General features: G+C 44.4%; 1 protein-coding gene across 3 annotated transcripts in view; it reads right to left on the bottom strand.

Annotated features, from left to right (window-relative positions):
- RASIP1 (Ras interacting protein 1) overlaps positions 1–13,324 on the bottom strand; it is a 199,192-nt gene that overhangs the window by 40,350 nt on the left and 145,518 nt on the right. For all 3 annotated transcript variants that reach the window (XM_063942723.1, XM_063942722.1, XM_063942724.1), the window contains exon 8: positions 2,386–2,501. In XM_063942723.1, coding sequence (XP_063798793.1) covers positions 2,386–2,501 — 116 coding nt within the window. The remainder of the gene's footprint in view (positions 1–2,385; positions 2,502–13,324) is intronic.

Genomic DNA, 13,324 nt, shown 5'->3' with positions numbered 1-13,324 from the left:
GCTGTCTTTCTGTGTATATAGATAGATAGATAGATAGATAGATAGATAGATAGATAGATAGATAGATAAAAAGAGATTCCCTTTTGGCCGCACTAACGTCAAAACCAAGCTGCACCTTTTTAGGTAGTCCCCTGCTAGTGGAGACCAAATAGATAATAAACAAAAAAATATAACTCTGGTGCGCTAATACATTCTTAATAGGTAGTATACCTTTTTGCAAATGGTCACTCAATATTACACAATATAATAAAATATTTAGGAAACTGATATCAAATTAGATACCTGAAAGTTTTATTCCTGGTATAAAAACAGAGGTTGCTAAAAACATATTTTCACATATAACACAATTCGGCCTGTCAAATTTCGAAGGATGCGATGTTAGGTTATCACCTCACCCTTACGGGTGTGAGCTCTTTCGGTGAAGATCCTTTTTAAAAGGTACAGGCGATTACAAAAATGATCCAAGATTGCTGCTGAACAGACGGAGAAAAACAGTAATTAGGTCGGTCCTGCTATTACCATTTAGACCCCTTACGACACTTTTATATGGTTATTACCCCATGATGACCAATTCGGCTTATTAAAGCTCACTTGTGGATTTGACTGTTTCAAAGATAACTAATCCTCGTTGAGAGTGTATTTAACCGATTATTTTGAACCATACCTCTGATGAAGTCACATGTGGATGAAACGCGTAGGATTGTTCTTGGATTGTTTTTCTAATCACCTGTACCTTTTAAAAAGGAGTTTCACCTAAAGAGCTCACACCCGTAAAAGTAAGGTGATAACCTAACATCGTATCCTTCGAAATTGGACAGGTCGAATTGTAACTATCTATGTGAACTAATATCAACTATATGTATCATGTTTTATAAAATGATGTTTTAGCAAACTCTGTTTTTATACCAGGAATAAAACTTTTAGGTATCTAATTTGATATCAGTTTCCTGAATATTTTTTTATATTGTGTAACACTGAGTGACCATGTGCAAAAAGGTATACTACCTATTAAAAACCACTTAACTGACGATTTTTCCCTTCAAAACTGTTAATAACATTGGCCCTCATTCCGAGTTGATCGGTCGCAAGGCGAATTTAGCAGAGTTACACACGCTAAGCCGCCGCCTACTGGGAGTGTATCTTAGCATCTTAAAATTGCGACCGATGTATTCGCAATATTGCGAGCACAAACTACTTAGCAGTTTTAGAGTAGCTCCAGACTTACTCTGCCTGTGCGATCAGTTCAGTGCTTGTCGTTCCTGGTTTGACGTCACAAACACACCCAGCGTTCGCCCAACCACTCCCCCGTTTCTCCGGCCACTCCTGCGTTTTTTCCGGAAACGGTAGCGTTTTCAGCCACACGCCCATAAAACGCCGTGTTTCCGCCCAGTAACACCCATTTCCTGTCAATCACATTACGTTCGCCGGAGCGATGAGAAAGCCGTGAGTAAAAATACTTTCTTCATAGCAAAGATACTTGGCGCAGTCGCAGTGCGAATATTGCGCATGCGCACTAAGCGGAATTTCACTGCGATGCGATGAAAAATACCGAGCGAACGACTCGGAATGAGGGCCATTGTTTTTTAAAATTTATTTTAGTTAATAAAGTTTAAAAAGTATTTTTCTAAATATTTAAACATTATATTATGCACATCTGCAGAACGGATCTCCTCATTGAAAACGGGGGGACAGGGTGGGACGGCGCAGTCGCATGAAATCTGACCATGCCAGTTAAGTGGTGAATGTATTAGCGCACCTGAGATATATTTTTGGGCGGCACTCAGGAGACAGTAATGCGGTGAAACCAGCGGGTGCTCACTGCTTTTATCAACGTTTCGGAGTTCGGGACCCCGTCTTCAGGACACACACAGTGATACAGTGCAAAGCAGAAGTATATATATATATCCACTCCAAAAGATGCAAACGTTTTCGGAGCCTCAGCTCCGTACTCAGGACAATACAAGATTATACAGGATTATTTGTGCATTTATTCAGTCTCCGAGTGCCTGCATCTTTTGGAGTGGATATTTATACTACATCGTGGAGCACCTGAGCGGTTGGAGTGGTCTCTAGGAGTGCCGTCAGACTGTTGATAAGTTTATATATACAGTTATACAGTTATCAAACACTTTCCATCAACAATATTGCTCTGTTTATTTAATTCCTTTCATTTTTCTGTGACCCCGTTTTCAGGAAGTAAAACTTTCCAGTAGATAAGTAATACAACCAGGAAAAAAAATCCTTATAAAACATTTCAATGGACACATCTTAAAGGCTTGGTACTTCCCCCGGAGATCAAACACAGTTCACAACTACAGTATGTAACAGCAGGTTGGAGTCTCAGAACAGGGACAGCTGATACATGGAGGAAAGCAGCCCCCTTACCTTGGTTAGGTAATAAACACACTGCTGGAAGGTGTACATAATGACCTCATCCAGGAGAGCCATGGACTCCTCACATGCCTCCAGGTCACTCGAAAGCAAAGCATCTTGTGAGGTCCCTGAAAAAAAAGAATGCATTTTAGAATTTCCACAAATTGTATTCACATTAAAATACACGTCCCATCAACTCAGTTGGGAGATCACCGGTCACCATACCGACGCCAGGATCCTGGTTGATGGATGGCCGGCGGGGATGGGCGAGTGCAACGAAGCACCAATTGTAGCCAAAATGGTTTTTGTTTTTTGTAACCCGAGTTTTATCCTTTATTATTGATGTGTTCTCGTTTTTAACTTGTATTGTTTTATCTTTAGAAACTAGTCTTCAATATACTGTGTTGAAAACCATCTACGACTATGGCTTGACAAATTACTGATTGATGGCAATATGAGGTAGCCAAATTTATGAAGCACCAAAACCTCCTAATAGGTCGTCACTATGTGAGCATCGGTATTCAAATAAAGGTCTACAAATAGACAACAAAAACCTGTGAACCTGAGAAACGGATGACGCTACAGTAGGTGTGAACATCATGTGATCGATACAAGGTAGTTGAAAAGGGATAACCATGACAATGAAGGAGACCCCTACTACGTGCTCTGTTTACATCACGTGACCAGACTGACGGATGACGCCAAAGTCACGTGATCGGAATCCCGGCCAAATGAGCGGCTTGCTCACTAAAGGACAGATGGGTTCGTCACTCTTGAGGGCGGCCCAGATGAATGAGAGAGATACTCACTGGAGGCCGGTACTTGATGACATAGATGAGGGAGTTCCTGGTACACGAGCGTCATGGACTATTAGGAAGTTTGCTGTATAGAGACCAGCTGTGCCGGGACCAATAGGGTTAAGGGGAGAGATTTATAAACCATGTCTGGAGAGATCAAAGGCATTCACAACCAGAGCTTACCTTGAGAAAGACCCAGGAAGGGTCGGAATGCTTGGGTGCCCTAGTGGACGAGGCTGAAAGGGAGAAGGACGTGGTACGAACTTTGCCAACTCAGAGAGGCGGACGTGGGCCGGAGGGAATCCCTGTCTTTGAGTGGCCCAGCCAGAGCCCAGACTTGAATCCGATTGAACATCTCTGGAGTGATCTGAAAATGGCTGTGAACCGATGCATCCAACATGATGGAGCTTGAGAGGTGTTGCAAAAAGGAATGGGCGAAACTGCCCGAAGATAGGTGTGCCAAGCTTGTGGCATCATATTCAAAAAGACTTGAAGCTGTAATTGCTGGCGCTGCCAAAGGTGCATCAACAAAGTATTGAGCAAAGGCTGTGAATACTTTTGTACATGTGATTTCTTAGTTTCTTATTTTTAATAAATTTGCAAAAACCTCCCAAAAACGTTTTCACGTTGTCATTATTGGGTATTGTGTGTAGAATTTCGAGGGAAAAAATTAATTTATTCCATTTTGGAAAAAGGCTGTAACATAACAAAATGTGGAAAATGTGAAGCGCTGTGAATACTTTCCGGATGCACTGTATATTCACTAAGTGTATGACATGTTTTCAACATTTTCCTATTGTAGTACATGGCTTCTTCTCTGATTAATTATTGAATGAATAAACAACAATGAATCATTTTATTAATTGATATACTTTTTTTATCATTTATTTTTTGAACCAAAAACTGTGGTGTCTAGATTATTTTTAGTTATTTCCATTTTGTCTGAGTAGTGGTTAGCAATCTGATGCTTCCTCACTATTTGTCTTCTTTTGTCTTACAGCAGAGTTACTGAGCATCTATTTAAGCCTTCTCTTTCTATTAAAGTTTGATAAATTTTTCTAAAAATATTTCCTAATGAAAAATAAGAGATATGAAGAACGTGCAAATTAACAGAAAAAGGGGACCCCCAAAAAAATGTCATCTCCTACTCCAGACAACGGTGAAAGCAGAGAAAAGAGAACAGTGCCTGCACAGGAGTGACTTGGGCAGATTGGGTACAGAAGCGGGGAAGGCACTGGAATGAGACAAGGCGGTATACTTACTATGTCACGGTACTTTAAAGTGAGTGGTCATTAGCAATAGGAGTGGATTATACCTATGTGCAGAACTGCAGCAAGCCTAGCCGGCTTCTATGGGCTGCAGTCAATGCAGTCCATAGAAGCCGGGGTTTTGCACATGTACAGTACCGTCGCATGTGGGTGTATGTCAACTACATTGCATAGGGCCCAGGATCTGGCAGCGCGACCAGCTTTGACTGGGAATAGGGATGAATGCTGAATAAGCGTGGGTAAGCATTTATCTCTATTGACATGTCAAAACTATCAGTCAAACCCTCTGGTTATAAGCAGCTTTGTCAATATATACCCCAGTATATACCCCAGAGCATCCCACTCACTTTCAGGGGGAGATGTATTACATTTTCTATAGAGATTAAGTTAATATTTTGACCACAGCAACCAATTTGATTCTAGCTATCATTTTATAGAATGTACCAGAAAACTCTTAGTTAGAATCTGATTTGTTGCCATGGGTAAAGTCACCATCACCTCTTTAGAACATTTATTGACTCTCACAAGAGTCAGCATCACATGAGGCAAAACGGACAAGGACAGCGCACTCCTGGAAGCCATAATTTGTCCTTCTGCTTGGAATATCAGCTACCTATTCTAATGGCAGAACTAATGATGATAGCTACACAGAAGCCCCCATACCAGACACATCTATTTCACTCCCTTTGGCTTTGTTTACTGCCAGCAAAATAAACTGCAGAGGCAAAAGAACATACTGGCATGATAAACTGCATGTGTAGTCTGTAGGCTCCACGGGAAGGGAAGTTTTAATTTCCACTTCAACCATCCATCCTCAAACCCTCCTGCCGCACATGACGCTTTATGCTGAATAATAGCAAATGCAGATGCTCTTCCCTCAGCTGTGAAGTAGCTGGATTCGGGTTGTCCTCTGATGCTTTTGGCCAACAGTTGTTGAAAGAGCTGAGCTGCAATTCAAAATTATGCTAAAACATCTAAAGTCATTATTGTTTAATGGGTGATTTCTAGAGAAAACTTGAACTTGTTGACCCTTTTTTGATTGTCCCTAATTATACATGATCAGTAAAAGCTTTTGTCTTCTAAGACATCCTCCCGCCCCACATCCACCTTTAGCTTGTATAGGGAAACGGACAAGGAAGATGACTACATTTCAAAGTGTCTGATTTTACAGCTTCCTGAAATGCCACACAGCTCTTTCATGTCCTTAGAGACAATGAACAGTTCCAAATTCTCTCTTATCTCAGAAAATACACATGGAGAGGATCAGTGAAAAGAGTTTATTTACAAAATCTGCATAAAGAAAACATATAGGGGCGTATGCAATTAGTTCCGATTACATTTCGGAGCTAATGAATTTTCTCCACTCGTATTCATTTAGGGCCGTTTTCGGAAGTTTTGAAGGCATTTTCGCAAAGGCCTTTTTACCTTCTTTTATTAAGTGAAAAGGAATTGGCGAAAAATGCCTCAAAATCTGCGAAAATGGCCCGCATTTTTGACAGAAAACACGTGGATTCACTGATCCACGTGATTTCCACCCCTCTCACATGTTTTGCCTAGGCGAAAATATTGCATAGGGCAAATCTACATTCGCCCTAAAAATAGCGAAAAAGCACAGTTTTTTTCACCTAGGAGAAAAAACTGAGCTAATTGCATACGCCCCATAAACTACTTAGATTTTTTTTTATTAACAAAGATGACATAGAAAACTATAGCTACAAAAATGTTTTCAAGCTTTATTGTAATTCTCTAATACCGAAAAATTGTATTGTCTATATTTATGTTACTGTCGCTTACAGTGATATGTATTTGCAGGACCATGGAGGGGGGCTTGAGGAATACGCAAGTAAATATAACTCATCTGAGGCCTCAGATGTCTAGGCTTGCTATGGCCACCACAATGGCCAATATATCGCTTAGTGCACAGTCGGCCCTCGGCATAGGCAACCTAAGCAAATGCCTAGGGCATTTGGAATGCATAGGTTCAGTCCAAGTCTAGCACCGGCAGAGGTTTGGGGCACCTGGATGGCTGCTCTCGCTCTAGCTGGGGGTGGATCCAAAGACAGCGGCGGATGTGTAAATTTTAAGTGTAGTCAGTAGTGGTGACTGAAAAGGACACAGTCATACTCCAGGACACAGCCATACTCCAGGGCATCTGTGCTGCATGGCTGGCAGGTGGCAGCGGGACCCCATAAGAGGATGTGTCCTCTATCTGATGGCGGCTTTCCGGCTGACTGACAGACAGTAAGAGGAACTCAACAAGGGGGTCAGTGGTATTTGGTCTGCCCAGTATAGGAGGGGGGGGGGGGGGGGCAAAGGGAGAGAAAGAAGGTTCTAAAGGTGCCCTGGGAGGGAGTATAGTGCCAAATGTGCTAAGTAAGGGGGTGGGGGATGCCAAGTGTACCCAGGAAGGGGGTTTTCCAGATGTGCCCAGGAAGGGAGTGGAGGTGCCAAGTGTACTCATGGACGTACTGGGGTGCCAAGTATGCCCAGTAAGGGGTGCCAAGGCAAAGATCTGACAAGTGTTGAAACAGGTCAGCTGCATTAGGTGAGCATGGTCACTTTTACTGCATGATTCACTGTAAGCTGACTGAACGCTGTATCGCTTGTGTGGGCACATAATGGGGTGGAAGTGGTGGCCTGTGCATCTATACAACTGATTCTGCATCCATATTACACTTCTGTCATTAGCATAGAGTAGTGGAGAGATCCTCGTGGCACCCTGTTTGTGAACCATAAGAGGAAAGCCAGCGGTTACTAATGACGAGGTCCCAGAAGATATAGTACCTACACTGGTTACTGAAAAAATGTGAATTAAAGGTTTTGGGGTAGTTTTTCACAAAAACTACTCCAAAAGACCTTTAATAGATTTAAGTTAAACTAAAATAATCTCTTAAGCGTTCAAAAACACACTTTGTCACCTTATTGTAGTAAAAAATAATTGTTGATAAATCTGCCCCTTGTTATTATTATTACTCCATTTTATTTATAAGTAGAGATGAGCGCCGGAAATTTTTCGGGTTTTGTGTTTTGGTTTTGGGTTCGGTTCCGCGGCCGTGTTTTGGGTTCGACCGCGTTTTGGCAAAACCTCACCGAATTTTTTTTGTCGGATTCGGGTGTGTTTTGGATTCGGGTGTTTTTTTCAAAAAACCCTAAAAAACAGCTTAAATCATAGAATTTGGGGGTCATTTTGATCCCAAAGTATTATTAACCTCAAAAACCATAATTTACACTCATTTTCAGTCTATTCTGAATACCTCACACCTCACAATATTATTTTTAGTCCTAAAATTTGCACCGAGGTCGCTGTGTGAGTAAGATAAGCGACCCTAGTGGCCGACACAAACACCGGGCCCATCTAGGAGTGGCACTGCAGTGTCACGCAGGATGTCCCTTCCAAAAAACCCTCCCCAAACAGCACATGACGCAAAGAAAAAAAGAGGCGCAATGAGGTAGCTGTGTGAGTAAGATAAGCGACCCTAGTGGCCGACACAAACACCGGGCCCATCTAGGAGTGGCACTGCAGTGTCACGCAGGATGTCCCTTCCAAAAAACCCTCCCCAAACAGCACATGACGCAAAGAAAAAAAGAGGCGCAATGAGGTAGCTGACTGTGTGAGTAAGATAAGCGACCCTAGTGGCCGACACAAACACCGGGCCCATCTAGGAGTGGCACTGCAGTGTCACGCAGGATGGCCCTTCCAAAAAACCCTCCCCAAACAGCACATGACGCAAAGAAAAAAAGAGGCGCAATGAGGTAGCTGACTGTGTGAGTAAGATAAGCGACCCTAGTGGCCGACACAAACACCGGGCCCATCTAGGAGTGGCACTGCAGTGTCACGCAGGATGGCCCTTCCAAAAAACCCTCCCCAAACAGCACATGACGCAAAGAAAAAAAGAGGCGCAATGAGGTAGCTGACTGTGTGAGTAAGATAAGCGACCCTAGTGGCCGACACAAACACCGGGCCCATCTAGGAGTGTCACGCAGGATGGCCCTTCCAAAAAACCCTCCCCAAACAGCACATGATGCAAAGAAAAAAAGAGGCGCAATGAGGTAGCTGACTGTGTGAGTAAGATAAGCGACCCTAGTGGCCGACACAAACACCGGGCCCATCTAGGAGTGGCACTGCAGTGTCACGCAGGATGGCCCTTCCAAAAAACCCTCCCCAAACAGCACATGACGCAAAGAAAAATAAAAGAAAAAAGAGGTGCAAGATGGAATTGTCCTTGGGCCCTCCCACCCACCCTTATGTTGTATAAACAGGACATGCACACTTTAACCAACCCATCATTTCAGTGACAGGGTCTGCCACACGACTGTGACTGATATGACGGGTTGGTTTGGACCCCCCCCAAAAAAGAAGCAATTAATCTCTCCTTGCACAAACTGGCTCTACAGAGGCAAGATGTCCACCTCATCATCATCCTCCGATATATCACCGTGTACATCCCCCTCCTCACAGATTATCAATTCGTCCCCACTGGAATCCACCATCTCAGCTCCCTGTGTATTTTGTGGAGGCAATTGCTGCTGGTCAATGTCTCCGCGGAGGAATTGATTATAATTCATTTTAATGAACATCATCTTCTCCACATTTTCTGGATGTAACCTCGTACGCCGATTGCTGACAAGGTGAGCGGCGGCACTAAACACTCTTTCGGAGTACACACTTGTGGGAGGGCAACTTAGGTAGAATAAAGCCAGTTTGTGCAAGGGCCTCCAAATTGCCTCTTTTTCCTGCCAGTATAAGTACGGACTGTGTGACGTGCCTACTTGGATGCGGTCACTCATATAATCCTCCACCATTCTTTCAATGTTGAGAGAATCATATGCAGTGACAGTAGACGACATGTCCGTAATCGTTGTCAGGTCCTTCAGTCCGGACCAGATGTCAGCATCAGCAGTCGCTCCAGACTGCCCTGCATCACCGCCAGCGGGTGGGCTCGGAATTCTGAGCCTTTTCCTCGCACCCCCAGTTTCGGGAGAATGTGAAGGAGGAGATGTTGACAGGTCGCGTTACGCTTGACTTGACAATTTTCTCACCAGCAGGTCTTTCAACCCCAGCAGACTTGTGTCTGCCGGAAAGAGAGATCCAAGGTAGGTTTTAAATCTAGGATCGAGCACGGTGGCCAAAATGTAGTGCTCTGATTTCAACAGATTGACCACCCGTGAATCCTTGTTAAGCGAATTAAGGGCTCCATCCACAAGTCCCACATGCCTAGCGGAATCGCTCCGTGTTAGCTCCTCCTTCAATGTCTCCAGCTTCTTCTGCAAAAGCCTGATGAGGGGAATGACCTGACTCAGGCTGGCAGTGTCTGAACTGACTTCACGTGTGGCAAGTTCAAAGGGCATCAGAACCTTGCACAACGTTGAAATCATTCTCCACTGCACTTGAGACAGGTGCATTCCACCTCCTATATCGTGCTCAATTGTATAGGCTTGAATGGCCTTTTGCTGCTCCTCCAACCTCTGAAGCATATAGAGGGTTGAATTCCACCTCGTTACCACTTCTTGCTTCAGATGATGGCAGGGCAGGTTCAGTAGTTTTTGGTGGTGCTCCAGTCTTCTGTACGTGGTGCTTGTACGCCGAAAGTGTCCCGCAATTCTTCTGGCCACCGACAGCATCTCTTGCACGCCCCTGTCGTTTTTTTAAAAATTCTGCACCACCAAATTCAAGGTATGTGCAAAACATGGGACGTGCTGGAATTTGCCCATATTTAATGCACACACAATATTGCTGGCGTTGTCCGATGCCACAAATCCACAGGAGAGTCCAATTGGGGTAAGCCATTCTGCGATGATCTTCCTCAGTTGCCGTAAGAGGTTTTTAGCTGTGTGCGTATTCTGGAAAGTGGTGATACAAAGCGTAGCCTGCCTAGGAAAGAGTTGGCGTTTGCGAGATGCTGCTACTGGTGCCGCCGCTGCTGTTCTTGCGGCGGGAGTCCATACATCTACCCAGTGGGCTGTCACAGTCATATAGTCCTGACCCTGCCCTGCTCCACTTGTCCACATGTCCGTGGTTAAGTGGACATTGGGTACAACTGCATTTTTTAGGACACTGGTGAGTCTTTTTCTGACGTCCGTGTACATTCTCGGTATCGCCTGCCTACAGAAGTGGAACCTAGATGGTATTTGGTAACGGGGGCACACTGCCTCAATAAATTGTCTAGTTCCCTGTGAACTAACGGCGGATACCGGACGCACGTCTAACACCAACATAGTTGTCAAGGCCTCAGTTATCCGCTTTGCAGCAGGATGACTGCTGTGATATTTCATCTTCCTCGCAAAGGACTGTTGGACAGTCAATTGCTTACTGGAAGTAGTACAAGTGGGCTTACGACTTCCCCTCTGGGATGACCATCGACTCCCAGCAGCAACAACAGCAGCGCCAGCAGCAGTAGGCGTTACACGCAAGGATGCATCGGAGGAATCCCAGGCAGGAGAGGACTCGTCAGAATTGCCAGTGACATGGCCTGCAGGACTATTGGCATTCCTGGGGAAGGAGGAAATTGACACTGAGGGAGTTGGTGGGGTGGTTTGCGTGAGCTTGGTTACAAGAGGAAGGGATTTACTGGTCAGTGGACTGCTTCCGCTGTCGCCCAAAGTTTTTGAACTTGTCACTGACTTATTATGAATGCGCTGCAGGTGACGTATAAGGGAGGATGTTCCAAGGTGGTTTACGTCCTTACCCCTACTTATTACAGCTTGACAAAGGGAACACACGGCTTGACAAATGTTGTCCGCATTTCTGGTGAAATACTTCCACACCGAAGAGCTGATTTTTTTGGTATTTTCACCAGGCATGTCAACGGCCATATTCCTCCCACGGACAACAGGTGTCTCCCCGGGTGCCTGACTTAAACAAACCACCTCACCATCAGAATCCTCCTGGTCAATTTCCTCCCCAGCGCCAGCAACACCCATATCCTCCTCATCCTGGTGTACTTCAACACTGACATCTTCAATCTGACTATCAGGAACTGGACTGCGGGTGCTCCTTCCAGCACTTGCAGGGGGCGTGCAAATGGTGGAAGGCGCATGCTCTTCACGTCCAGTGTTGGGAAGGTCAGGCATCGCAACCGACACAATTGGACTCTCCTTGTGGATTTGGTATTTCGAAGAACGCACAGTTCTTTGCGGTGCTTTTGCCAGCTTGAGTCTTTTCAGTTTTCTAGCGAGAGGCTGAGTGCTTCCATCCTCATGTGAAGCTGAACCACTAGCCATGAACATAGGCCAGGGCCTCAGCCGTTCCTTGCCACTCCGTGTGGTAAATGGCATATTGGCAAGTTTACGCTTCTCCTCCGACAATTTTATTTTAGGTTTTGGAGTCCTTTTTTTACTGATATTTGGTGTTTTGGATTTGACATGCTCTGTACTATGACATTGGGCATCGGCCTTGGCAGACGACGTTGCTGGCATTTCATCGTCTCGGCCATGACTAGTGGCAGCAGCTTCAGCACGAGGTGGAAGTGGATCTTGATCTTTCCCTAATTTTGGAACCTCAACATTTTTGTTCTCCATATTTTAATAGGCACAACTAAAAGGCACCTCAGGTAAACAATGGAGATGGATGGATACTAGTATACAATTATGGATGGACTGCCGAGTGCCGACACAGAGGTAGCTACAGCCGTGGACTATTGTACTGTACTGTGTCTGCTGCTAATATAGACTGGATGATAATGAGATGTAGTATGTATGTATAAAGAAGAAAGAAAAAAAAACCACGGGTAGGTGGTATACAATTATGGATGGACTGCCGAGTGCCGATACAGAGGTAGCTACAGCCGTGGACTACTGTACTGTGTCTGCTGCTAATATAGACTGGTTGATAAAGAGATGTAGTATGTATGTATAAAGAAGAAAGAAAAAAAAACCACGGGTAGGTGGTACACAGTTATGGATGGTCTGCCGAGTGCCGACACAGAGGTAGCTACAGCCGTGGACTACCGTACTGTGTCTGCTGCTAATATAGACTGGTTGATAATGAGATGTAGTATGTATAAAGAAGAAAGAAAAAAAAACCACGGGTAGGTGGTATACAATTATGGACGGACTGCCGAGTGCCGACACAGAGGTAGCTACAGCCGTGGACTACCGTACTGTACTGTGTCTGCTGCTAATATAGACTGGATGATAATGAGATGTAGTATGTATAAAGAAGAAAGAAAAAAAAACCACGGGTAGGTGGTATACAATTATGGATGGACTGCCGAGTGCCGACACAGAGGTAGCTACAGCCGTGGACTACCGTACTGTGTCTGCTGCTAATATAGACTGGTTGATAATGAGATGTAGTATGTATAAAGAAGAAAGAAAAAAAAACACGGGTAGGTGGTATACAATTATGGACGGACTGCCGAGTGCCGACACAGAGGTAGCTACAGCCGTGGACTACCGTACTGTGTCTGCTGCTAATATAGACTGGTTGATAATGAGATGTAGTATGTATAAAGAAGAAAGAAAAAAAAAAAACACGGGTAGGTGGTTTACAATTATGGATGGACTGCCGAGTGCCGACACAGAGGTAGCTACAGCCGTGGACTACTGTACTGTGTCTGCTGCTAATATAGACTGGTTGATAAAGAGATGTAGTATGTATGTATAAAGAAGAAAGAAAAAAAAACCACGGGTAGGTGGTATACAATTATGGACGGACTGCCGAGTGCCGACACAGAGGTAGCTACAGCCGTGGACTACCGTACTGTACTGTGTCTGCTGCTAATATAGACTGGTTGATAAAGAGATGTAGTATGTATGTATAAAGAAGAAAGAAAAAAAAACCACGGGTAGGTGGTATACAATTATGGATGGACTGCCGAGTGCCGACACAGAGGTAGCTACAGCCGTGGACTACTGTACTGTGTCTGCTGCTAATATAGACTGGTT

The sequence above is a fragment of the Pseudophryne corroboree genome, chromosome 10 (genome assembly GCF_028390025.1).
Source record: "Pseudophryne corroboree isolate aPseCor3 chromosome 10, aPseCor3.hap2, whole genome shotgun sequence".
Taxonomy (NCBI): Eukaryota; Metazoa; Chordata; class Amphibia; order Anura; family Myobatrachidae; genus Pseudophryne; species Pseudophryne corroboree.
Note: the sequence above shows the minus strand (reverse complement) of the source record. Positions and strands in the feature narration are given on the sequence as shown.